This window comes from Micropterus dolomieu, linkage group LG17 (genome assembly GCF_021292245.1).
Source record: "Micropterus dolomieu isolate WLL.071019.BEF.003 ecotype Adirondacks linkage group LG17, ASM2129224v1, whole genome shotgun sequence".
Taxonomy (NCBI): domain Eukaryota; kingdom Metazoa; phylum Chordata; class Actinopteri; order Centrarchiformes; family Centrarchidae; genus Micropterus; species Micropterus dolomieu.
This window is the reverse complement of record NC_060166.1, coordinates 34,500,285-34,527,213: the sequence shown is the minus strand read 5'-3', so window position 1 is coordinate 34,527,213 and position 26,929 is coordinate 34,500,285. Positions and strand designations below refer to the sequence as shown.

Here is a 26,929-nt window from a genome sequence, read left to right as displayed (position 1 = left end):
CATAAGCAGATCAAAGAATACACCTGACCTGTTGAGTATGTAAAGCTCTGCATTAAATGTACATTAAAGATAAGTAAACAAGTTTTGGTAAATATTTAATATTTTTCACTAGACTTCATTGTATTCAGGTTTGACCTGGGAAACATGTTAAATGTATTTTCTACCTTATAAAACAAGTCGTTGTCTTGAAGTTTTAGATATTGTATCTTTGACCTCTTACGGTCATCCTCTTCTCCTGAAGCACATTACTGCCAACAACCATCGCCACCCTCTACATACTATGTCAGCCCTGTACATGCTCGTAAAACACAACATACTATACAAACAGTACCGATAAGGGTCATCAAAACTTTACTCAGCGGCACCACTGGTGGTCAAACACTCCACGTCCCCCCAAAAGGCAGGAGCCAAATTATTCTAATCTTCCTTCTTGAATGTATAACCTGCCACGTCTTGGTCTTCTGTGGTTGCATAATTTTCCTCTGATATGTTACAGTACTGAGCTCAGAATGCCAAATGAAAATCTATTTCACACTTCACTGTACAACACGGACCTGATCAAGTACCTGATTAATTGATGGAAACTGTTGGAAGAACAGACTAGACCAAGTCCATCTGTTTCAGTGCTTACTTCATTTCCCTCCATCTGTTTCTCTCTGAGTTCATTCACAAACATCCCTTTTTTTAAACTCACTTTTTTATCTTCATTAAACTTCATTTTTCGCTCTCTTCTAATTTTCACCAGTTTGTGTCTCATCCTACACCCTCTTTTCTATCTCACTCGTTCTCAGACCACTCCCAACATTACCATTGTATGGTTTAATAGAGACCTCGTTATGTCAGATTGCACTGCTGCAAACTCACACAATGCCCAGGTTTCATATCCATCATTATTTTTCTTCCTGATAATGGTTTGCTGTTTAATGAATTCCGGATTTGTTTTTGTTTTGGTCTGATGCAGAAAATGAATGCTGTGGTTGTTACTCATTGTATAGCTATTAAGGAACCCAGGAGCAATCTGGTGATTTTGTTTTTCAGGAGGCTGCCATGTCCTTGTGTAATGTGGAATACTATGAATAGATGTGGTGGGTTATATTTAGTGAAGGTGCAAAAACTCAGGAACACTTTCTCAAGAGCCACAGAAATCTGATCACAGGTGTCTCAATAAGCCAACGGTTTGTCCCATCAATGACGTCTGCTGTGGTGTAAACGATAATCTCACCTAGACTGCTGACTCGTTTAGATTTTACAAGTTTAGACCGGAATTCACAACATAGCTAAATACACTTCTGTCATGTTGGACCATCGCCTCTTTATAGCGTGTAAAATGGGTTTGACACATTTTTTTTAGGTGTCTTTGGTTTGAATTTGGAATCCATTATAACTGTTGTGAATCCAAGCTGAGTGCAGTGAGTATAAAGCATGCCGTATAGATCGATTTTCAGTGGATCCTTTAACTGATGTAACTTAAATTTCTCACCTCATAGGGTTTTATCCTGTGTCTTTTCACCAGGGCATCAAAAACAACTCCCTCCAGCTCTCCCTCACCATCTTTCAAAACTCCACCCTCTGCCATTCCTTCCTTCCCCTCATCGATTCTGGATGTTGCTTCTCATACTGCTTTGGAGGCCAAAGTGTCCTCCAGGCCAGAGATGGTGCTGCGGTGGCACTTCAGTCAGCTGGACTTGGACTCCAGTGGGGTGCTAAGTGAACGCGAGGCTCGACCCCTTCGACAGTTCCTACGACGGAGGCTAAAGCCGCGACGGTGCGCCAAGAAGTTTGCTCAGTACTGTGACAGGGATGGAGACCAAGGCCTGACGTTGGACGAGCTGGGGGTCTGCCTGGGCCTCTGAGGTGGGTCAGAGCCAGGTGTGTGTCCCCCAGATGACTATAGTGTAATCTGAAGCATTATTTGACAAATATCCCTTTTTTCAAACAAATAACCTCCAGTGTATTTCACTTTAAGTTTTTTTTTTTAGGCTACTTTCAGTTTTTTTTCCCCACTGCATGTCATGTACATGCAATAAAATAAATGAATAACAGGGATATACTGTAATGGGTATGGGCTAAAGAGTTTACTTGGGCTGAGGATAATCATATACTTCTGTTTAAACTAGACACAGAAGAGATAGACACAGAAACTATCAATTCTCTATGTGCTCTGTGAACAATTTCAATCATATGTACCTGTGTTTCCTACTGTGAGTAAAGTTCTGTGAAATTTTACAATGATTTCTTATTTAATAATGATTTAAACAGTATCCTTACCTCATCAAACAAGGTCATAGCTACACATTGTTAACCAAAGTTTAACACTAACTTAAGCAATACCGACAACATAGCAGGCATAAAACTTTAATATAACCAAACTTTAAATTTAAGCCAAGTCACAATATAATAAAAGGTGTTCTGTGATTCAGAACAGGTGCACCAGCTTGCATAACTCCGCCTCAAGCTGGTGCTCAGAGCAAACCTGCTGGCTGTAGAAAACTCATTTATGTTTTAATCAGCCAAAATGAAAATGTTCCTGAACATATTGAACATGCTGATAAAATAATTAGTTGCGGCTGATGTTGGCCATGTGTCCTGCTTTACTTAAAGCAAAGAGATAGACTTGACATTATTGATCAATTCAAATTCTGATGTAATTCTGACTTTTCTGTTTTGACACCATTTTCTATTTAAAGCAATGTGAAAATGCAAGATTTTTGCAACAAAGCAAAAGCAACAAAGTTACTTATCAATTACCCAAAAACAAAGCATTTGATTTTAGCGCAGATAATTTGCAACCTACGTCCCTGGTTAGGCTTTTAAATTCAGGATCTCCTCTTTTATTAAACACAACTTTACTGTTCTGGTTCATCCTCACCACTCTTATTGTTTCATTTTCAGAGAAAGGGCTATAAAAAGCCACTGTACACTACCTGCTCAGCAGCAGACAGCAGACAGACACAGTTACTTCCCTCAGAAGTTGGTTGAAACCAAAAACAGAGCTAAAAGAGAGTCAGAATTGTACTTTCATTCATCAGGTGGACACAAACACGACAAATTAATAATCATGTTGCTCCATATCTAAATAAGCAACTGTTTGCTAACAAGCTCACCACATCAACTTAAATGATGCTGAAATGTCACTGTTATCCGCTGCCCCCAAGTGACTGAAAGGATCTGTTATTGTAGTTTTAAGTAAGAGTACCAACAATACATAAATACTCAATATTAGACCTAAAGGTCCTGACTTCAAGAATGTACTATTTACTGTTAGCACCAAAATACATCAGAGAGGCAGAATGAACCAGACTTTACATCTAACCAGAGTGATTGTTGGAACAGTGGAAAGACTAACCAAGACAGTTTGGTGAGTTTTATTTGGGGGAAAGAGGAGGGGCTGAGCTATGCTATCAGCCTCTTGAGGTACAAGTGGTATTACAAGACAGGACAGGCTGGCTTCAGGAGCAACAAGGTCAGAAGTGTTTCTACTTGCCATTCTGTTAATGTAAGTACATTTTTGAAATGTTTTAAACAAGTATTCTGACCATAACTTACATATCACACCTTTAAAGTATCAGTATGGTAATTTATTTTGTTGAAAAATTATGTCTGATGCATTTATATATAAGCGCGATTTGAGTGTCGTAGTTAGCTGAGGTGGAGGAAAGTTTAACTGCTTTGTGGGAACAACTCATAAGGAAAGTAGTCAGTAGCCTACGTCAATTCACAGATATCTATGAACAAATGATTACATAACGATTAATTAATGATTAATATAGTGCTGTATCTCCAAGTCTGTCTGAAAAAACTCAGGTAACTTACTGAAGTACCTCTAAATTGTAGAATAAAAGACTAAATGTACTTTCTACCGCTGGCTGTTTAAGAGCTTGCACAGTGTGACTGAGTTCAGGCCTCTGGTTCAGAGTCTGTGGTCCAAGTCAGTGACAGACAGGTGACACGCTACATCACTGTCTCACACACATACACACACAGCCATCCCTCTCTGCAACACACTGTTACCTCATTGGTCCACTGGCTGAGATAAAAGCGTCTTTTTCTCCTCTCTGGGTTTTTGCTCCTGCTGATCCCAGGAGAGCCGAGCATTTTGGGCCGGCTGCCAGACAAATTACGCCCACCAATGTCGGAGTGTTTATGTAACTTTATGAAATCAAAACAAACGTGGGCAGTGGTTAAATGGCCTGCTTGTCAGTGAGCTATCAGTCACAGCTCGGCCATGACACCAACTCACTAATCAGGCAGCTGCAGACGGCCATGACAGCTAGCAGTGTGTGTGTGTGTGTGTTTTTGTGTGTGGGTCTGTAAGTTGCATCAACAGGCGAGTCAGACTGTTATTATGAGTGTGCGTGGGTCACTATTCAACTTACATTGGACAAAGACTCTTTTTCTGCATGAATATTTATGGCATTTCTGTTGACATATACAAAACAAAATATCTGGTTCATACAGAGAACGTATAGTGCCTTACTACAGACCAGTGACCTACATGGAAAAAAAGTTATAATACAGTGTACTATGAGGTACAGAGTAGACATGATGGAAATATGATAGAACAGGAGCAGTTTATGCATAATGAAGGACATCATGCATTTTAAATTCTTTTGGATTTATATTTCAATAAAGGACTCCTTAACAAACTGACACATTCACATTTTCTTTTCCAAGACTTCTGTGGCATGGTAATTAAAGTGAGTCAGTGAACAGCAAGTTTGTTAAATTACTCTTTTCAAGGTCAGAAATGATGTCAATTTCACATTGTTCATGTTATTATCCAGGATTTCCACATTCATTCAAATGATTCAGAAACCAGAAATCACAACAGGTTAATTATGGACATTTTAAGTCATTGAAAACTTTCCCAGGTTCATTGTGAAATATTGGTGTATAGCCTAATTTATAATCCTTACAGTCAAGTACAAGATGGATTCAAATGTATTTCTGTGCAGTGTGAACCTGCAGAAGACTAGTGGGAGCTCTAATGTGTGAGATTTCCAGTACTGATAAACATCACACAAGATCACCTAAAATTGGTAGAAAGAAGATCAGTTAGCTTTGCTTTCTCATCAAAGGTACAGAGGTTAAATTAAGCTTAGCGCAAAGGTAAGAAAAGGGGGGAAAAGGGAGATAAGACTAGAAAATATAGACAGGGGAAGTAAGTGTTAGCATGTGCAGAGATTGTGTTGTCTGGGCAAGCAGGAATTTGAATGTGGCAGATAGAAAGGAACAGGGGAAGATAGATGGAAAGGACAAGAGCGCCGAGGGGCATCTGATAATTCAGTGATAAAGGGAAACCGCAAAGTAGAAGGTGGGGGGGAGGAGTGGCATCAAACGAACGTGTCTGAGTAAGATTGCAGTGTTCGTTGGACAACCAGGATCTACTGAGTTGGAGTAAATAGTACTATTTAGTTTGGATTTATTTCTTCTTGTTGTGTTTTAATGTATATTCTCACCATTCATTCTCTCTTTCTCTCTCTTTTCTTTGCCACAAAGAGCTATGAGTCAAATCCCACAATGTTAAAGGCCAACTCTGTTTTCAAGGTTCTTTTTATTAGAAATTTCATTGCTCACATCCTTTTCATTCAAAACTGATTAAAAGACAAATCAGAAATGCCATCTATTGTCCTCACCGTCATTATGGCCAGCCTCCCGGCTCCTTAGGATATATTTATATATATTCTCTTATTAGTTTTGCTGCCATTCTCAACCTGCACAGGCTGCAGTAGTTCTACGTAACAGACAAAAATATCTACATCATCCTCCCCTTTTCTCTAGCTCATGATTCCTCCTTCCACTGACCTCACGCTCTTTTCCTAACATATATTTTCTTGCATCTTTTTGCATAATCTCTTCCGCCTTCCCTTAACTTTTTACTCCTAGGTCCTTTCCTTCTTTCCTTTTGATCTCCTTTTCTAGGTTACCTGAATCCTTATATCCTTCTTTTGTTTCTTCTATTTCTCACTCTTGGTGACTTTACCTTTTCAAACATCTTCACCTTCTTCTTATATACTTATTGTCAATGTATTGATGACACATTTTGGTTTATTCATAATGTTCTATAAATTGTATTGTAGATAGACTATCATATCAGTCTGGAGCACTTTCTAAGACACTAAATTGTTTGCTGATTGACTCCAAATAGTTTCCAGTTTTTGATGTAATTCCCTGATGTTTGTAAATGTGATTCGAATAAAATGATGTTGTCATCTACTTTTCATTAATCTCAGCAGTGATACTGTGAACGTTGTTTGCTGGTTATAATCAGTGGATGTGAATGAAGTCGCTCCGGATGTTGCCAAAGCAACAGCTGCCCTAATTGTCGCCCCACAATAAACAAATCACCAGATGAACGGGAAACAAAAGAGCGACAGCAGGTCTCATAACAATCACGTCAACATTATTTCCCAGGGCGCATTAGCTCCTGACCAAGTTCATCACTGTGGCTAAATGTGATTGGACAGGACGTTAACAAGACATTGTGCCTTCCTAACAGGACTGGGCAATGTGTCCAGCGTGATTTCTCTTCCTCTGTGGTGTCCGGACTGACCCCAGAGGGCCAACACAACAATGTGACCTAACAGGGGGTGTAACAATACTGTCTCCTGTCACTAAACTATAATTTCTCCCTGAGGAAAACTGTGAGGATGGCAGAAGTAGCATTTTGTCCGTTTTATCAAATCATGACCATCTGTCCCTTAAAGGGCCGCAAAGGTTTTGGTGGCTCTAGAAAAAGCTACCAAAAGAAAACAATTAGAGAATGTGTCAAACCTCTGTTTAATGAGGACAGAGCTCCCTGAACTCCTCTTCCTAAAAAAACCCTAATGATTACTGTCATCATTAATTCGTCCATTGATTAATTTTATAATTAAATGCCTGATTGTTAGTCTATAGGCAATTGATTTATTGACTAATTGTCTCAGCTCTGTTATTGTTTGCACAGAGCCAGGGTTACAGAAGGTCCTTATCAGAAGGTTTTCTAACTTTCATCCTGACTTAATGTGAACTAACATGTGAGGTGATGATGTATGGGCCGTAGAGTAGTAGTTCCCAACCTTTTTACCTTATGACCCCTTAAAATGCATTGAAACAGAGTCCACTTGCACCCATCATAATAGGATGTCCATTAATTGTGAGCAGTTCAGTTGGGATTTGTTCCTTCTCAGATTTATTTGAATATAATGAAGAGGTGAAACAATCCCAGAATTTTACAAAAAATATATCAACGTCAGAAAGAGTGTTATTATAATTTTGAATAGCACAATATAATATAATTTAGTATTCTCAGATTTGTCTTGTGACCCGTTGGAGATGTACCGAACCCCAGGTTGGGAACCATGCCCTAAGAGCACCAGGATTCCCCATAAACTGACAAACTGAAAACTACAGTTCATCTATAAATTCTAAATTTTATCATCAGCTGACCACACCCCTGCCTCTCAACTTTTCACAGCCCCAACACGCAGCTGTTACAGAGACCGTGATATATCTGTGACCAGCAGATGGCGCTCTGGCTCTAAGGCAGCAGGGACAGCAGCCGAGGGAAAGCTGGACACACTGTATCGCTCCTCAGACACACCCTAATAATACCAGCCACAGCAGAACAGACGGGAAACACTGCATGCTGATGATAGATCTCACAAAAATACAGGTATAGATTTTATAATAACAGGAACTGCTCCCAAGATGGAAGTGAGCCGAGTTAGAGCCCTGGGCATCAGAGGCAGGGGCCTGGATTGTGTAAATTACATTATATTGATATGAATTATTGATGAGCTGGTGCATTTAAATGTATAGGTTTGTGATGGTTACTGTGTGTGTGTGTGTGTGTGTGTGTGTGTGTGTGTGTGTGTGTGTGTGTGTGTGTCCCAGGGTAACAGACTGAGAGTGAAATGCTCTACTGAGCTCATGACTAACAACAAAGAAATGGCCTGCAGGTCACATGCAGGCATCAACCTGCCAAGGATTCCAGATAAGGTACTCATGGAGAGACACACACACACACAGTCATTTCACAGGACATTTGCATGCTGGAAGTAATCTATAAATCATCCAGTAAAATCCATACCTGCCATTTTCCCCTCACTGTATATTCTGTTTACAAGACCACAGAGCCTGGACAAGATGGAAACAGTATAATCTTTATAATGAAAAATATGCTCACTGAAGCAGCATATGCAATCTGTGCTTTTTTCAGACCAGCGTGAGCTTCAATAGTTCATCAAAATTAAATAAGTTACGCAACTACCCGCTGTAGACTCAAGAAAAACAAAATAAATATACATTTTCTAGTTGTGTTTTTCATGTCGCATAAATTCACAAATAAAAGTGCATACCAGACAAGCTGTATAGACAGAAGAAGTATTCAAAGTACAGTGGGATGTGGCAATTGACATAAATAACTATAGGCATTGGTGCGTAGCCCGTTAGCATCTTCTAACTGGAGAATGCTTCCCTGCAACACTGCTGTAAATAAAAATGTGTGTGCGTTCAAACAGTTTGGCCCAGTTTGCAGCCGCAGTAATATATTAGCAACCTCTCAATGCTCAGAAAATTCAGTGATAATATCACAGTCAGCAGGAACTGGTGTTCAGCAACGAAAGAAAATCAATGTGGACAAAGAGCTTGGAGGCCCCTAAAGTGCAAGAGCATCCTGGAAAAAAATATATGGTCATATTTGTAAGAATAATTGGCTACATGTATTACTTCAACATGCTACTTTGAGCTTGAAAAGGTTCCCTTGAGAGGTATCATGGCACTGATGTGGAGTAGAGCCTTGTTAAAAGTCGACAGAGTTAAATTATAACACACATCAGTGAATGTCTGATAAGGAGAGAGGTTGCATTAAAGGCCCAGGGTCAGTTCCATGCTTGAATCACTCAGCAGCCCATTTGTTCTCATGATTAGAAACTCAGAATTGTGAAACTTATTGTGTAAATTGTAAAATGAATAGATTTTGTAATGCTCAGTGCTAACAGGGACCGCACCAGTACCACCTCTTGTCTTGATTTATATTATGATTCTGGCATTAGTAGACATAACTAATAGAAATGTAACCAATTTCCCCCAAATTAGAGCAAGATTACATTATCTATTGTATCTTAAAGGCTGCAAGTCAAATATTTTCAGTTGTCCGTATTTCTTCCTTGTTGGTACTGACATTCACTGCTACATTTCCACCTCAGATTAAACGCCATGAAAGTTATGAAATTAAAGGATGGTTACATTTTTTTTTATTTCTCAGCTTATAACTAAACCGTTTATTAAAAACATGTTCAACACCTGCAGACAATCTAACATAAATAGCAGGCTTTTAGGCATTATGCCATCACCTCACCTGCTCTCATTATTTTAGCATGAAGGGGAGTAACTAGCACTCGCTTCCTGTTTCCACCTGCTTTTGGCCTAGTAACAATATCTGCATCAATACAACTAACACCAGAGTTTGAATGATGCAGAGCTCTCACTCACAGTACTGTACAGATATAACTGATGTAAACTCCACGGGACCTCGGCACAGATGTTTGGAGCCAGAGGCAGGATCTGTACCTTCATCTGTCATTGAGGAGCTTTGCTTAATTAATCCAGCAATGTAATGATATCACTAAACCTTGAGGCCATTAAATTTTCTAGCAGACTAAATCAATGTAATATTTGGAGCCACTAAGTAAGAGTATTTGCTCATGTCCCAGTGAAGTTGCTTCTTAAATAGATTAGTATTAACGTACATTCAAGTCAAAGAGACGAGGTTTAAAATTTAATCCTTCTTAAGACCAAAAACAGACGGGAAGTACTCATTTCCCAAAGTAGAAATTTCTTCAAGAGCCTGATTGAAATTACAGAACTTCTTAATTTGTTTTCCTATGCCCCCCATCAATCAAATCACCATTTTAAAATAAGATTCAGGCAGGCAGGAAATATTGAGTCAACTTTTATTAAAAGAATGAGACAGAGACAAGTCCAAAACATTTTTAAAAGCCTTGTTTTCAAGTGCAAGGCAGCTACGATTTAATCCCTGCAAAGCTGTTTCTGCTTGGAATAGCCATTATTCTGCTATTTATGTGAAGGAATCGGATCGGGTTCTCTGCATGCGCACTCCTGAGCCTCTTGCCCACTACAGTGACAACACTGCAGCTGACAAAATGTATCCACTAACACCACAAAACAACCGAGACACAGCAAAACACAAACTCCATGTGAGGATAAAAAATAACAATAGAGTTTTATTTGCTGAACCCCATCAGGCCAAACGAGAATCAAATCGATGTTAGGTGAAAACATAAGAAATGCTTGAGTCAAAGAAAGACCTCTGCTTTGTTATGGAACAGCAGAGTTGACCGTCATTCTATTGGACAGGTAAACTAATATTACTGCACAGCATGTGAAATATACTGTGATGTTGTGCTTTAGTTGGCTCAAGATAGATAACATAAGTTTGCTGGCTAACGCAGTGCAGTTGCTAATGTTATCCAGTGTAAAATACTACAATTGTATGGCTTACCACATTATTTCACCAGCTAACATGATCCATATTACTATCCCATGTAACGGTGTTATGTCAAAGTTTTGCTTTTAGCCTGCAAGATAGGATGTAACAGTACAAAGCAAATGTGCTTCATAATGTTCTATATAGCTTTATTGTCGTTTTACCGATACTCAGGTAACGTTACACAGCTTCTTCAGTGTCTCAGCCACTTATGTGACCCACATAGAATATACAATAATGTACATAAAGGTGCAGGACAACACCACAACAGAAGAGCCATTCTTTACAGTAATGTTACTTGCTGTGGGCCAACTGTTATAAAGTATGGCAACAATCTCATTTATAATATTCAATCTAGCTCACTAACAGTTTCGTTATCATCCAATATGTTTAGCTGTGCTGACGTTGCTGAGCCTAAACAAATAATGTTAGTTACTGTAAAGCAGCAGGTGAGCTAATGCTGATGTATCATGTCTGCTAAATGCAGTCAATGTAATGTTATCATGCAAGGAGCATGGATTAGTTCAACCATAAGCTGATAAAAATATTACTGTAACGTTGCAGTGGGAGTTTGAGTGTCCAGCATGTTGTGTGAAGCTGTTTCCAAGTGAGTATATATATGTCGGATTTTGCTCATGAGTTCGAGCATGCGTACCAGCACACACCTGGTTGCAATCTAAAAACCGCACCACTAATGGCCTCTGGAAATTACAAATAGCCCCCTTTAAATATCCATAAAAACCAGAGCTCCAGTTGTGAGGTAGTATAATGCATACTAGATGTGAGTGCATGCAAATAGACATGAATTAGGCATAAAAATAATCTGTGAGAGATAAAAATTTAGTTTGTTTATCCTGAAGCCATGTGAGATCAGTCAGATCCTTAAGTGACTTACTAACAGCCTAACTAACTAACTGACTCCGGCAGATCTGCACACACGGTTAGTGCACACTTTACTAGCTAGCTAAAGCTAATGTCTCTACAGAATGAAAACAGACTGCACAAACAATCCAGTGTTTAAATTCACTGATAAATTTACTGATTCGGATGAACAGAACATTTTAATCAGGGTAAACTAATTTAACACAGGGTGACTGTGCATGCTTATGTAGCTGTTTTATCTCTCCTTTTTATTTTTTGGTTCACTAAACTTAAGCCTCATGAATGTAATTCAGCTTCTCATACAGATCAGGAACTCAATTGATCTACAGTAGAATAACATGGGGACCTATTTTAATGTTCCCATCACCTTAGATCCAGAATTTTAACCCCACTCATGCAAATGCAAACACATGCTGAAGGCTTTACTATTTTCAGGGTCATGACACATCAGAAACTATGTGAAACCGAGTCAGATAAGCACTTTGAATATGTACTTTGAGATGCACTTGGTGAACTCACTGAAGCGGATTAAGGTTGTTGAATTACATGGTGAAAATGTTTTATTCTGTACTCCAGTGAACACACTCATCAGTGCTTCAGGTGACAGCCATAAGAGGATTTGTGTGTGTGTAATTAATTGCTCCTTGTTTCTAGATAAGGACATGCTAATTGGAACTAGAAAGCTCAGTCACATTGTCAGAGGTGGAGAATGAATCAATGAACAGCAGCTCACTATGAAGCCAGACCTCCTCAATATACAACTTGTCTTCTAAATGCAGGTGACATTTGTTGTTGCTAATCGATGAGGCAATGGAAATGTGAGGACTGATTTGAAAATACTGTTAGCTATTACAAAGTCATCCTTACTTTTTTTTCAGCTGTTTGTCATGGACTGTGAGAGGAGACACCCTTTCAGTGCCTAATTTCATTAATTTATTAAGATAGTCTCTTGAAATAATCTCGTGGCCCTGGACTATATGCAGTTTTTCTCCATGTGGCCCTTGGCATTAACGGTTTGGACACTCCTGGTCTCGTACCATGCCCACATCACTGCTGACTGATCTGCCGGTTGATCTCACATTCCATGTTAACCTCACTAGTGAACAAGACCCCAAAATACTTGAATTCCCTAACTTGGAGTTTCTGATTTCCAGTAGAGCAACAGAGTTCTGACAGGTAGATAGGTAGGCAGGTAGTGTCATGGGTTGGGGCGCTGAGTGCAGACTGGGGCGAGGACCCAAATGCAGACAATGGCAAGGCGAGGAGGTTGCAGACCAAAAATGTTTATTAACTCAAAAAAACTAACTTAAACAGGCTTACAAGGAGCTTGAGGCAAAGTCCAACAAAGGTAGTCCAGAACACAGGGAATAATCCAGAACTAGGAAGACAAGGAACAGGCAGGAACACTCAACTTTAGACGCAAGGACGTGACAAAGACTGGAGAGACAAGCAGGCATACATATACACAGGGACTAACGAGCGGGGCGGGAGCAACACAGGTGATCAGGGCTAACAAGGCAGAGACAGAGAGACAGCAGGGGGAAACAGAGAGAACACTTAGACAAGCAGACATGGGGCAGAGTGAATAACCACGAAGACAGAAACACACAAGTTACAAAGAACCAGAACCTAAATGAGAACACAGAACTAGAACACAGAGTACAGAGGAGACCAAATCACAAAAATACAAACAAGGACCAGGAATGATTACCAAAACATGAACTAAGAACATGGAACTAAACTCAGACTCCCAAACAAGACACACAGACGGAATCATAACAGGTAGAATGGTAGGCCACGCTTATTACAGTCCTGCGACAGCCACAGCTACTGGATTATTTTTCCATTTTTGTCTCAGAGCATTTGATTTATTGATTGCTGTCAGGGTGTAAAGAGAATTTCAAAAAAATTCTTCTAAAATAAATTGCCTCACCCTAGCTTTAATTTGCATGTCTAAATTGAATTGTATTAGAAAGAACCACAAATTAATTTCACTGGAAAAAAGCCACTGTACTCTGCAGACTCTCTGAGGACTGCAAGACCTCACCATGTTTGTACATCAGGATAGCTCATGTACAATGCAACGGAGAGTGCTTGTGTTTTCTTTGGCTCCATTTAGTGGGACTAATACATGTCTGGACATCATTGCATACCTGCCCTGTAACTGTCCCCTTCATCACTGTGTAAAATCTGTCCTGCTGGTGCTGGAGCCAGAGGTGCAGAATGAATTATACTGCAGTTTGTTTGCTGATAACATCCTTTTCCACATCCTTCATCTTACCCTGACGCCTAGTAGCAGGAGCTGACAGCAAATATACGAACAGTGCCTTTTTAAAGTCCTGAAGTTTATTTCAGGTAGCCACGCTCTTGCCAACAGTCACATGTTTGCCAGCATCTCTCTTCCTCTGGCCCTGATTTTCATCTCAGTGTCGCTCTGCTCTTTAGTCTTTTTTTTTTTTTCCAATTTCCATTTTTAGCCAGCCGGTGAGCAGCAGACAATCTTTACAAGTTAATGTGACAATATGAATTCATGAGGACACACACACACACACACACACACACACACATTGACAAGGCAGCCCTCCACTGCTGTCATTACTGCTGAAAAGTTGTAGTAGGTGTTGTTCACAATATCTGTACTCTCTCACTCTCTCTCAGCTCCTCATGTCTCTCAGTGCTAATGATAATGTGATTACAGCAAGGTGCCTATACAGGTGTGAAGATTGATTGATGATTCCCATTTGTCACAGTGATACAAACGCACACACCTAAAAACACACACACAACACTCTTTGCAGTTTAGTCATCGCTCAAATTCACTGTTTCCTCTCCCTGTCGACTGTTCCTCCTCCTGTTTCCATTTACTCCAGTTATTGTCATTTTATACCTCTACAATTTAAAAAAAAAAAAAAATCCATTTTCTTCTCTTAGAATGTTTCCAATTTTCACCCTCCTTGACAGCTCACTAACTTCTGCCTTTTTCCTCTATGCTCTATCTTCTCTCTGTCTCAAGATTTCCCATTTGGTCCCTTATTTTCTTTCCATCTCCTTCTCTTTTGCTTTCCTCTTACTCTCACCTCACTTGAATCTTCCAAGAACCTATCTAATCTCAATATAAGCACCTATCATTCAAATTCAAATTATAGCCACAATATTGCCAAAGCTACATACAGTGGGGAGAACAAATATTTGATACACTGCTGATTTTGCAGGTTTTCCTACTTACAAAGCATGTAGGGGTCTGTAATTTTTATCATATGTACACTTCAGCTGTGAGAGACGGAATCTAAAACAAAAGTCCAGAAAATCACATTGTATGATTTTTAAAAATTACTGTATAAAGAACAATTAATTTCATACATTACATTTAATAAGAAAATAAAAAAGCAAAAGGTGAGTTTGTGTGTGTTAATACAAAATAAAATAATAATAATAAAAAAATATATTAAATATAAAAATTTGTTAAAAACAATTATTTTAAAAAGTAAATAAATTAAACAGTAAGTGTGTGTGTGTGTGTGTGTGTGTGTGTTAAAACAAAAAAAATAAATAATAATTTAAAAATTTAAATAAACTAAGTAAATGATATTTATAAATATATATTAAAACATTAAAATAAAATGAATAGATAAAACCATATATGTGTGTGTGTGTGTGTGTGTGTGTATATTAATAGGGAAAAAATATAATTAATTAGTTCATTTAAAAAAATTTTAAAAAGACGTGTGTGTATCAAATGTGAGATTTAAAAACACAACAGTTACTAAAATATCAAACAATCAAAATAATAATAATTTGAAAATTAGTACAATTATTTCCACTGGTTGTCCTCAGTTCATGGCATGATGTGATATATTTTGCAGCAATTATTTGACATTTGGGCATTTCTCCCAGTAAACAGGGGAGTTTCTGTGTGTCTGATATAAATTCCAATTCGAGGTATATTTGGGAAATGTTTTTGTCTTACTCTGCTTTCAGACCAAACGCGAATTTTCACCTCGCGACGCTTTCCTCGCGTGAGTACATTCGCTGCAAGTGTTCACACACAACGCGAGAAGGCGATTTTAATGCAATAACATGAATAAACACAACTTGCCACTACTACAGCTGTATGAACCCAAAGTAAACATTTTGTTATGATTAAATAGCAATAAACGGATCAAACTGATGCCGAAATAACTACAATATGATGCAGTTTTGTTAAACATATGAATTCATGCTTTGTCATGTCTGTCAGCAAGACAGCAGGACAACAATTTCTAAAATGCCAAGGGCAACTGGACTTGGTTGAAGATACTGGAAGACGTTTCGTCCTTTCAACCAAGTCCAGTTGCCCTTGACTTTAACCTTCGTTGGATAACTATGACCTGGATGACTGAGATTCTTCATAGACAACTTCTAAAATGTTTGTTTTCTGAATTGAGTTCGGATCGATCAGGGCTATGCTATGCTAACTTGGTCACAGTAAAGTACAACGATAGCTGGAATAAAGTTACATACACATGTTTTCTGAACTCACCAGGTAGTTCAACCTCCTCGCTTTCTTTTCTCCCAGCAATGTCCAGTTTTGTCCGGTTTTTATATAAATATAAAGTAGTGCCAAATGCGGCTAACAACACTGGAACCGGATGTGCACGGAATCTAGCTGCTGAGAAGCTCGAGTGAAGATAAATCAACGTTGTAATCCTAAAAACTAAAGTAAAAAGCAGTTTACTCCGAGCTCCTCCCTCGAGCAAACGGTGTAGTTGCGAGCAAAGTCCAGTCCGACCACGGGTGTTTATTTGTCCGAGGCTGGAGCGCTGCTCCCTGCTCCTCTAGCCAAAGTTTAGCAGCTCTCAGCCGGGCTGCAGATTTTCAATTGCCCGCTCTGGCTGGCCCTCTCCACACACTCTGAAGCTGTCAGTGATGTACGGACAATCTCAACGTTGATAGGCTAGTAGTGTTTTATATTTAGGGCATGAAGTTAGAAAGTGCAGTTCTGTCTCTACCTGTCCTGTGTCACACTGGGAGCAGAGTCTGTCCTCTTGTGGTAGACAGCTCTGTCTGTGGCGACCCTTTTCTATTGCCAGGCTGTGTTCACTCAGTCTGTATGTTGTCAGCAATTTTCTTAGTTTAGGACATTTTATTATACTCAGGTAATTTCATGTGAATTCTCTTCTTAGGGCCGGATAACATTGTAATTTACTTTGTGTTTTGGTTGTTTCTTTCCAGTATTCAATGTTTCAGTATTCAATTTTTCTTTCTGCTTGTTGATAATTTGGTTTGGTCTGCTTGAGTTGGCGTTGCTGTCCTGAGGCTGTTGGTGACTTGTTACTGCAGAGAGCCTCAGGACCAGCTGGCTGAGGGGACTCTTCTCTGATTTCAGCTCCTGGTATGTTAGGGCTTTGTGATAGTATGTCTGGGGGTTAACTGATTTTAAGTGATTTGTGAAAATTTAATTGATCTTTTCTGTATTTTTAGTAAGAGGGGGTATTGGTGGAGTTCTGCTCTACACAGATTATTTGGTGTTTTTCTCTGCACCTGCAGGATGCTCTTACAGAACTTCCATGAAATGGAAAGATTCTATGATTGTTTTGTCCCATTTCTCAAATTCATTATTTAGTTTTGGCCCCCAAATTTCGCTGCCATACAGAATTATTTGTTCTAGTACAAATTGGAAAATTTTAAGCCAGATATAGATTTTAATGTTTCTTTTTATTGCATAGAAAGCACTCCTTGCTTTGTCCCTCAGGTCTTTCACAGCCTGTGTTTCCTGTGTATGTAATGTAGAGGCCAAGGTAAGTGTAGTTTCTTGTAGGTTGTAATTTAGTGGTGTCTAAATACAAATTGTGTGAAACTTGATTTCTGTATTGTTTCTGAAAGATCATTATCTTAGTCTTTGCTGTGTTTACTGTCAGGGCCCAGGTCTGACAAAATCTCTGCAGGAGATTAAGTTGCTGCTGCAAACCTTCTTTAGTGGGTGAAAGCAACACTAAGTCATCTGCATACAGCAGAGCTCTGATCTCTGTGTCGTTCAGGATGAGGCCAGGTGCTGTGGAACTATCTAATTGGTTCACCAATTCAATGATATATAGATTGAAGAGAACTGGACTGAGATTGCATCCCTGCCTCACTCCCCGGCCCTGGGAGAAGAACGCTGTTTGTCTGTTTCCAATCTTTATGACACATTCACTTTTTGTGTACATGTTCTTAATCAAATCATATGTTTTTCCTCCAATGCCACTTTCAAGTAGCCTATAGAAAAGGCCCTTGTGCCAGATGGAATCAAAATCTTTTTGGAAGTCAACAAAACAGGCATATACTTTTCTTTTCTTAATGTTTAAATCTTGAACATTCACTGTCTCTACTTTAACTGTGCTGAGTGATAGCAGCTTTTTGGAAACCCAGACACTATGAAAGTTCATAATCAATAAACCATTTTCCTGTGATAAATTAACAGAACCAACATTTTTCACACATTTTCACACTCATGCCTGACCTGAAGTAGAACAATTTGATTTGTGTCTTCAACCCATCAGATATCAAAAGGAAAAAGGCAGACAACCTGTGTCCGTCCATCCATCCATCCATCCATCGTCAACCTCTTACCCTGTGTACATGGTCACAGGGGGGCTGGAGCCAATCCCAGCTGGCACCTGTGTGTGTATATACTCTATAATACATTCAAATCAGTCGGCAGTGCAAAGCTACCTGACTTCATGCAAAGGTAACAAATGTATTTGTCAAGTTAAGGCTGAAATCTGTAGGTTGTTTTAGTTAGTGGTGATTTCATGTCATCTACATCAATGGTTTCCAATCCTCTTTGGCTTAAGATTGTTTAAATTGAATTAAGGTCTACTCACAACCCCTTGGCCTTGTCACATTTTGCATATGTCTGAATTGTGAGTAGTTCAGCCAGATGTCTCAGATTGTTTGATTTAAATAGTTTTTAGAAGCGCGAATTAGGAAAAAGTCTAGAAGTGCAGTAGAATTTTTTTTCTATGATTCTTCAGGGTCCGTCTTTCTGTCTATGTTTTACTTTGCAACAAGTGATGCTGTTTTTTGAATTGCTTGTACATTAGGGGTGAATCTGAGTGCAAATGTTAACCGGTCCATGCAGCCACGTGTGCTTGAATAGGCTTCACCCCCCTTGACCTGGCTTAAGATAAGAGTTGAGAAAGTGGATGGATGACTCAAATAAATTAGGCTTCCACTCAGCTTGTGCACCAGACACAAAAAGAAGATGCTTCTGTATCTGATGCTTCAGATACAGAAGCATCTCCTGTATCTGAAGCGGCAGAGAAGCCAAAGGTTGAGGCTGAATGTTGTTTCACTAAACAGAAGTTGTGTCCACATCAGTGCACAAGTTTAAACCCTGCCCAAAAGTGGATGCTCTGCCCCTGTTTGTTGCAGTTTCTTTTACATTTCCTCTTGTCAGGGCAGCAATGCAAACATACTGATTTCAACTTTAAACGGGCAATTTAATTAAATTAGCACAAGCAAAGAAGCACATTTAATGCCAAGAGTATTGTAGGTACTGTTCCTCAAAATTTAAATCACCACCAGTGTTTCCCTGTTCCACCATCTGCCAGTTTTCAGAAACTAAAGCTGGAGGAATGAATTGTTTTGTGCCATAAAGCAATCAACCCAGGGGCATACAAAGGAAAATGCAGTGTACGGGCTTTTACAAGTGGACAGTCATCACGCCAATATTTAGAAATTATACTAATGCTGCAGCACCTTTATTCTTCATCATGTTTATAACTCACAAGGTCTACAAATCAGATTTTCTAGCCTTCTTGCTTTTATGTGTCTTACGTTTGAGCTGTGAGCCTCCAGTCAAGCGGATAAAATTTAGAGGCCTTTGGTGCAGATCGCTCAGAGGTCAGCCAACATGCCTGTGGCTCAACTGGAAAAAAAACACAGATTTCCTGCTGAACAAGCAGTGATGGACAAACCCTCCACAGCAAGCTTTATCTGTCAGTTCTCCTCCATGCCACAGCAGGAGGGCCAATCAAACGATTTCCGAAAGAGTTAGTAATGATTTCTCTCTATTTGTACATCCACTTCTCTATTTTGCTTCTGCTCTATCTCTCTTTCTGTTGACATCTCAGTGTGTCTTGATCTATATCTCAGCTGTAGTTCTGTAGTTCTTTTTGTCTCTCTGACTCTCTCTTTCTCTTTTGGTTTTTACATCATTTTAGTTCTCTCTTTGCCTTTATTTCCCTATCACGCTTTCTCTGTCCTTCTCTCAGCTGTCTGTTTTCTAGATCTCCAGCCGGCCATGACCCGCCCACTCACAAGACACTCGCTGGCAAGGCCACTTATTAGACTTTAATTTGTTTTCCCATAGTGGTATATATGACAGAGAAAGAGAGACAGGCAACCAAAGAAAAGATGGAATGGGAAATGGCCTCACAGCATCTCAGGGATGATTTAATTTAGATTTTATGCACCGTGCAGAGCTGTTTTGTGGTCAGCCCTGTAGTTACACCAAGGCCAGAATATTACAAGTTCTCTGTTGGTAGAAACTCCCGCTGCTGTGGGAGAGTTACCACCATCTGTCGCCTGAGATAGGTTCAACTTTTCAACATGTTTCTGTCACTGAACATACTGAACAAATTGCTTTGTGACACTGAAAAGGCAGCCAGCCGTCCGATGTGCAAAAGAGCTCAGCAGTAGAAAGTGACCATGTTCATTTTTGACAAAAACTGGGAAAAAAGTTCAACAATCAACATTTTTGCAATGATCGCTTTGTATAACATTGATGAAAAAGAGAAGACAAAAACATTATCTTAAAATAAAATCTAACAAAACTCAATATGATCCTCATGGAAAAATGAAAAGAAATGCATTAAGATTTAGTATTCTTTATTTTGCCCCAATGTACAACAAGCTGAAAAAATCAGCAGAGGAAGGAGAGACAAAATGCAGCACCCTCTTTGAAACAGGAAGCAGGGTTTATGGTAAATGCAGGCTTAAATTAAAAACACTAACAATCTTAATTATCATGCCATGTCAAGGGTTATTTTCCCCCACAGATAATTTTAAAAGTTTAAAATGCATATAAGTGCATATTAGATTGATGTTAAAAAAAACGGTATTTATAAGATGAATGCTTCTCTGTATCTCAACAGAAATGAGAAGGTGGACAGGAGGACAAGCTGTCGCAATTTAGCAATTTAGTATAAATTTGTATTGCCCACTATAAGTATGCTGGAAATGTTTGTACCCCAAGACAGTCCAGGCATTATTTTAAATGTTATGAGCTGTGGTGTGACCATTAAATAGATGTGTGGCACCTAATCCTGGTCTGTGGTTTACAAGTCTATGTTCCACATACAAAGAGAAAGGGGCAGTATATTTTACATGCTTTATGAAACACAAATTCATGATTTATAACACTAAAGCTTATTCTGGTTGCACTGTTTTATGTTTATTTACTCTGTTAAAGCATTTTCCCTTTAACTTGAAATTTGATTCATGGCATGACAAGACACAAATGTAATTTTCTGTGTCTCTGCTGCTCCTTCTGTGTCTCCTTCTTTACTTTATCACTATTCATATAAAGAAGAAATAGTGTAGAAGATAAATTGGGTTTCTCTTTAATAAGAATAAATAAAGAGTGTCACAACTGACGCACAACATTCATACTCTGGAACTGATCAACTAAACAAATCCAGGCACATTCACTGCTGACAAAAGAAGACAGGCTCATTGTGAAGTAAGCAAGTGAAAGATTTCATGCAGTGAGGAACAACAACATGAAGTCCAATCTTTCACTTGCTGTCTTCACAAAGAGCAGTTCAGTTCTTTTCTTTTTGTTTTTGTTTCCAGCTGAGTGGAGGCAGTGGACCACCAGTGTTTAACAGAAACATGCTGAAGTCAGGATGTTGACTTGCTGCCACGCTCCACCTCAGGTACAATGAACTAACCTGCTCCCCTCAAACTGTGTGTGTGTGTGTGTGTGTGTGTGTGTGTGTGTGTGTGTGTGTGTGTGTGTGTGTGTGTGTGTGGTGTGGGTGAATGACCATGTGTCTGCATGCCTGTCTCTTTATGAGTCCATGTGTGTGTCAGGTTTTCTCATTGTTTGCTGAAGTGTGTTATTTTTTCATTTTTTTGTAGGTGTGTGTTAGTGTGTAAATGTTCTCTTGTCTTTGTGTCCTTGTCACGGTGCTGTCAGTGCGTATGCACCTGTTTGTGCTGTGTGGTAGCAGTGCACTGAGTTGTGGGGGTGTGTGTCATGTATATTTAAGCATGTGTGTGTCCACATTTCAGTCAGTCTGCTATATTTGTGATTGAGTCTTTGTGTCCACGTTGGTTTGAATATGACAGGTTTCCATATTTCTTTGTTTTCTCTGTCTGTTTGTACTTTTTCTGTGAACATTTCTCTGCTCAGGCCTGCTGCTGCTTCAGACAACTGAAATAAAAACAAAGAAATTATGAGAGAGAAAGAGTCTATTGAAAGGTATTTCTAATGGTTCGTGGTGCACACCTGAACATACATGATGTGAAGAATAGTGTACAATCTAGCCCATGACAACACAATTGACAGAGTTGAATCCACTCCTGTCTGACAGTGTCTTTAAAAAGTTGTTACATGCTTAATTAATTGACCTTGGTCCTGGACTGTTTTGTATTGTACAGTTGTATAAGCTAATATAAATTTTTTTCAAATACAGAATTTCTTCAACATACACTCATTGGCCATTTTATTAGATGCACCTTGCTAGTACTGCATTGGACCCCCTTTTGCCTTCAGAACTGGTGACTGTAGAGACCATTGGAGTACAGTGAACTCATTGTCATTTTCAAGAAACCAGTTTGAGATGATTTCAGCTTTGTGACATGGTGCATTATCCTGCTGGAAGAAGCCATCAGAAGATGGGTACACTGTGGTTATAAAGGGATGGCATGGTCAGCAACAATATTCAGAGGTCTGGCACCAACAACCATGCCACGTTCAAAGGTTCACATGCTGGCTCCGCTTTAATCTTGAGAAGCTACAGAGCTGAAGTCTCTATTCGTTCAACTTACACTGTAACTTTCCAGCTAAACTGAGGCTTATTGTTGACCCTTTTCTCTGTCTGTCTCTCTCGCCCATTCACCAGTCTTGTGCAGAGTTTGGGAGAAAACTGGTAGTTCTATGTCAAATCAGACGTTGAGCAACCCCATATCGTCAAAATGGCATGATCCTTATTTCACTGCAAGCTTTTACTGTGAGATTAACAGTCGAATCAGGCTCCGCCCATCGAAGCATCGAATCTTCGACTATTCGGGGTCAGCCCTAAAAAGTGCAATGAGATAACTTTTGTTATGAATTGATGCTATGTAAATAAAATTGAACTGAATTAACTTGAATCCACATCACAATGCAAAGTACAGAACGAGAGAAATTCCATTATCTGACAACAGAAACATGAGGAAAGCTCGTGGCAAGGTAATATATGATAAATATGATAAATCACACACATGGTCCCCAAACATGTGTGTTCTTACTTACTGTTCTGATGGACCATTATTCCAAAACCCCAGTAGTCCGATAAATGAGCCATTGAACTGAAAGCCCATTAGTCTGGCGGCCGCTAACCCAAAAACAAATGGCCATTGCTCCGAAAAAGCGCACTCTCCCTACAATTGTTAGTGCAGTTACTGCTGGCCCTGTCCATGGTGCTGAATCATCACGGGTTTTGGCCAGGAGGCACCAACTGAGGTAAAACTCACATGATTTTATTGAATTTATTCTGACATTGAAAAAGATAGCCTATTAAGGTTAACCCAGCTGACACAGGACTTTCACCCAGGAAACTGATGTTAGTGTGCCGTGTGAAACCAACAGTCAAATTCCTATTTTAACCCAAACCATGATCTTTTACTAAACTTAACCAAGTAGTTTTGGTGCCTACACCTGAACCACATGCCTGCTGCTGGAAGGGTTTCTGGCCTGAGGGCAAACTTCTCCCATGTGCATATTTTCAGGGAAAATGGGCTTTTGGTCCAATGGGACATTTTTCAGACTATTGGGGTTTCAGAATAATAATTTCCCCGGAGAGGCTACACCATTATAATTATCATTGGTTCATGATGTTTGGTGACTTCAAGTTATTCCAGCATAGCTCCGCCCAACTTCAACCTGAGCAGAAGGTCAGGTGACCCTTTTACGTACATATTTCAAGACATGTTATCTCGTCACAGTTGACACAGAACAGGTGTAAATAATGTAATCCTTGATGGCTGAATTCAGTTTTGCTGCTTCAGTTTCAGGGTAGTGTGTGCTGGCTATCACACTGACTCAGCTTACTGGAACATTTTAATAGAGCAGAGCCAAAATATTATTAGTTATTAGAAAAGGGGGATGTGGGAGGGACATGTGGTTTCCTCATCTGCATCTGGAAATGGGGGGTAAATTACAGAATACAATATATTTAATGGAAGTTTGTTAATGTTTGATTTTAGCACAAAAATGATCATGTCCTTGAAAAATTTACTGAATAAAGAGACAGGTTTTAAGTGGTGACAGTGTAGCTTGTTTTTTTATTAATTCACATAAGTGAACCTCCATCTTCACCTCTGTTTCAGTGTTAAATGAAGCTTACATGACAAAAAAATCCCACCAACAGACAATGAGTCATTAAACCCCAGAAATATGAAAGCCTGCCATCACCCTGCATCTGATGCTTAAATAATGTTTATACGTGAATTCTCTCTCTGTCTGTGCCTCTCTGTTCCTCTGCATTGATATGATTTAATGACAAATATTTTATTTATTGAGAAATCTCTCACAGTTGCCTACTCTCATTTACATAATCTCCACAATAGCATGATCACCCAGTGCTCACATGACTGGGACTCATGTGATACATTGCATCATTTGCATTGAAGCAGGAGCATCAGTGCTGCAGGCAAACGACAACCCTATTCTAACTGTATGTGTATATATAGTTTAATTCATCGTGATGTTGTGTGTGTGTGTGTGTGTGTGTGTGTGTGTGTGTGTGTGTGTGTATTTCAGTGCAACTTGTGCTTGTGTAGGTCTGCATGTGCATTTCATGCAACTGTGTGTATGTGAGGTAGATCCTGTTTAAGATATGCACTAATTACCTGACCCAAAAGCCAAGGTCAGAGACCCCAGAGCTTCTGTCTATATGTGCTTATGTATCTGTGTATGTTTGTGTGTATGTTAAGACCCCATTTTGGCAGTAAGATTTATAATGCAGCACAGAGGTTATTCTGGGGTCATCTAGCCAATCTGTTCTCCCTCCTCTTTTATTTAATTGCTAGAAGCTGCAGGAAGACATTTATTGCCAGTTTACTGTAATGTATACATGTCATACATATAGCATTTATAGTGTGACCTCATATTATATATACTGCTTGTCCACACACGCAGTTTAAAATATATATATGCAATTACGCATATACACAAACAATAAAAAGAAAATGCACCATTAAAACTACATCAAGTCCAAGGAAAGGAACCTGATTATCCAGGACTATTGACGCCTAATCAATCTTCAGAAATTGGTCCTTTCCACTGCAGAAACTTAACAATATAGAAAATCATTTTTACTGATGTAATGGTTGTATACTTTATGTCATTAATAAACGTGGTGTCCCAATAGCTGCTATTTGATAGCTACTAACCAAATAAATTCTCACCATAATATATATATATATATATATGAGAGAGAGAGAGAGACACACACACACACACACACACACACACACACACATTTTAATCACTATGTTAGCATAGCATAAACCTTAGTGTTTAGCTAATGAATTAGTCTGACTGTAGAGCACTAATCCCTTAATGTACAAAATACTGAGTTCAAGTTTCAACGTCAGTTAAAATTACCTCAGTTATTATAAAGAAGTAAACGTAGACTGGCTGTGTCCAAAAATTTAAAACATCAGCTTTTGGAAAACCCTAATGTAAGATAAATATGGTCCATTTGAGAATCACAACCCGCTGGAGCGTTGTCTATAGAGATCCAGCAGAATATATTTACATTTTTGTTGTTGTTTAAGTGGACAACAAACTTTTATAAAATGACTTGCCAACATTAGTGTGAACAGAAATCCACTGACATGTAAATATAGCCTCAGATTAAGCATGTTTTGGAAGCGGTGAGATTTAAATGTATTACAAATATTTATCATTTAAATAATTTAGTATGATTTCCCAATTCGTGCATCTTATGATGCTGACTGTACATCTAAAAAATAGTGTAACATATCAACTAATACCATATTTATAATGGGAGAACAGGTGGACAAATTACAACCTACAACCAAACTTATTGCAATATGATATTTAACATTGTATATTGAGTGTGTGCAGAGACTTACTAAATGTATATTTCAGTAGAAACAGCGATTATCTCAGGTATATTGTCTCACATTCGTGCAGAATGTGATCCCATTTACTGGGCAAGCTTGCAGAGCTGTGCATGAAAGAATATGAAAATGATAAATGAGATATAGAATTGAATTAGTGCTACAAAATGTACCAGTCACAAGAAATAAAAGTAGACTGTAAACCCTACTACAAAGCAAAATTACACAAATGACTAAAAAGCTGATATTAAATTTGAACAAGGAAGGAGATTCTGGAAATTGAGGTGAAAGCTAGAGGAGGAGGTGGGAGAGGTGTACAGAGTAGCGTGGTGTCTGAAACTGTGATGGACTCCACTCGATGAGGTCTGAAAGGTAGATTTAGCACAGTGGGTCTGTATGGAGACAGACTGCCTGGCTGATTGACTGACTGTATACCTGCTTGGTCAGCAGGCCTCGTCTTAGCAGAGCCTGAAATGTCGCAAGCTGGTTAAGTAATTGGCCCTGCTCGATAAATGCCTCCTCCTCTGCTCTCCCCTCCAGGCCTCCTTTCTCCCATAGGCTTTCAATGACCCTCTGCGCCCCCACTTCAGCTATTAAGTTAACTGAGTCAAACTGTGGAGCATGCTAATATTCAAATATAGATATTAGAGTGTCAGGTATTAATGTGATAAGAAAACAGAGAGAAGATTGCAGATGTGAGCCTCTAGCTGCAGAGCATCCTGTTACAGTTGTGGTTAATCAGTTTTCAGTTTGCTATTTGTTTTTTCTCCTCTCCTTTCCATTGCTTTACACTCCATATCCGTGCCCTCTCTTTATCTCTCCTTAATTTCAGCCCTCCTTCCCCCCATGTCTCCCCATTTTGACTCATATTGTGTATTTCAGAATGTCTTCTCCCTCATCTCTTCTCTTTTCACTCCTCTCCTCTTTCCTTCTTGTCCCTTTCTTTTTCTCCCTTTTTGTCTGTTTTAATGTCACCCCTACCTTCTTCTCTCTCATCACTTTTCTTTTCACTCATTCACTCTCCTTCTTTTACTTCTGTCTCCTCTTCTCTTCTGTCCTCTCCCAGGCTCATATCCATCTATCCGCGCCCCCGAGGACAAACCGCGCTCCTCGGCACCCCGCCCGGCAGCCCGCTGTGTGTGTGTGTGTGTGTGTGTGTGTGTGGTGGTGGGGGGGGGGGGGGGGCGCTAGTGTGTGTATATGTGTGCAATTTGTTGAGTGTGTCTGGGCGAGAGAGAG

General features: G+C 39.3%; 1 protein-coding gene across 1 annotated transcript in view; it reads left to right on the top strand.

Annotated features, from left to right (window-relative positions):
* LOC123986650 (SPARC-related modular calcium-binding protein 1-like) overlaps positions 1-2,226 on the top strand; it is a 16,919-nt gene extending 14,693 nt beyond the window's left edge. The window contains exon 10 of the mRNA XM_046075028.1: positions 1,514-2,226. Within this exon, the coding sequence (XP_045930984.1) occupies positions 1,514-1,853 (340 nt within the window). The 3' untranslated portion in view covers positions 1,854-2,226. The remainder of the gene's footprint in view (positions 1-1,513) is intronic.
* Positions 2,227-26,929: the final 24,703 nt, after the last annotated feature.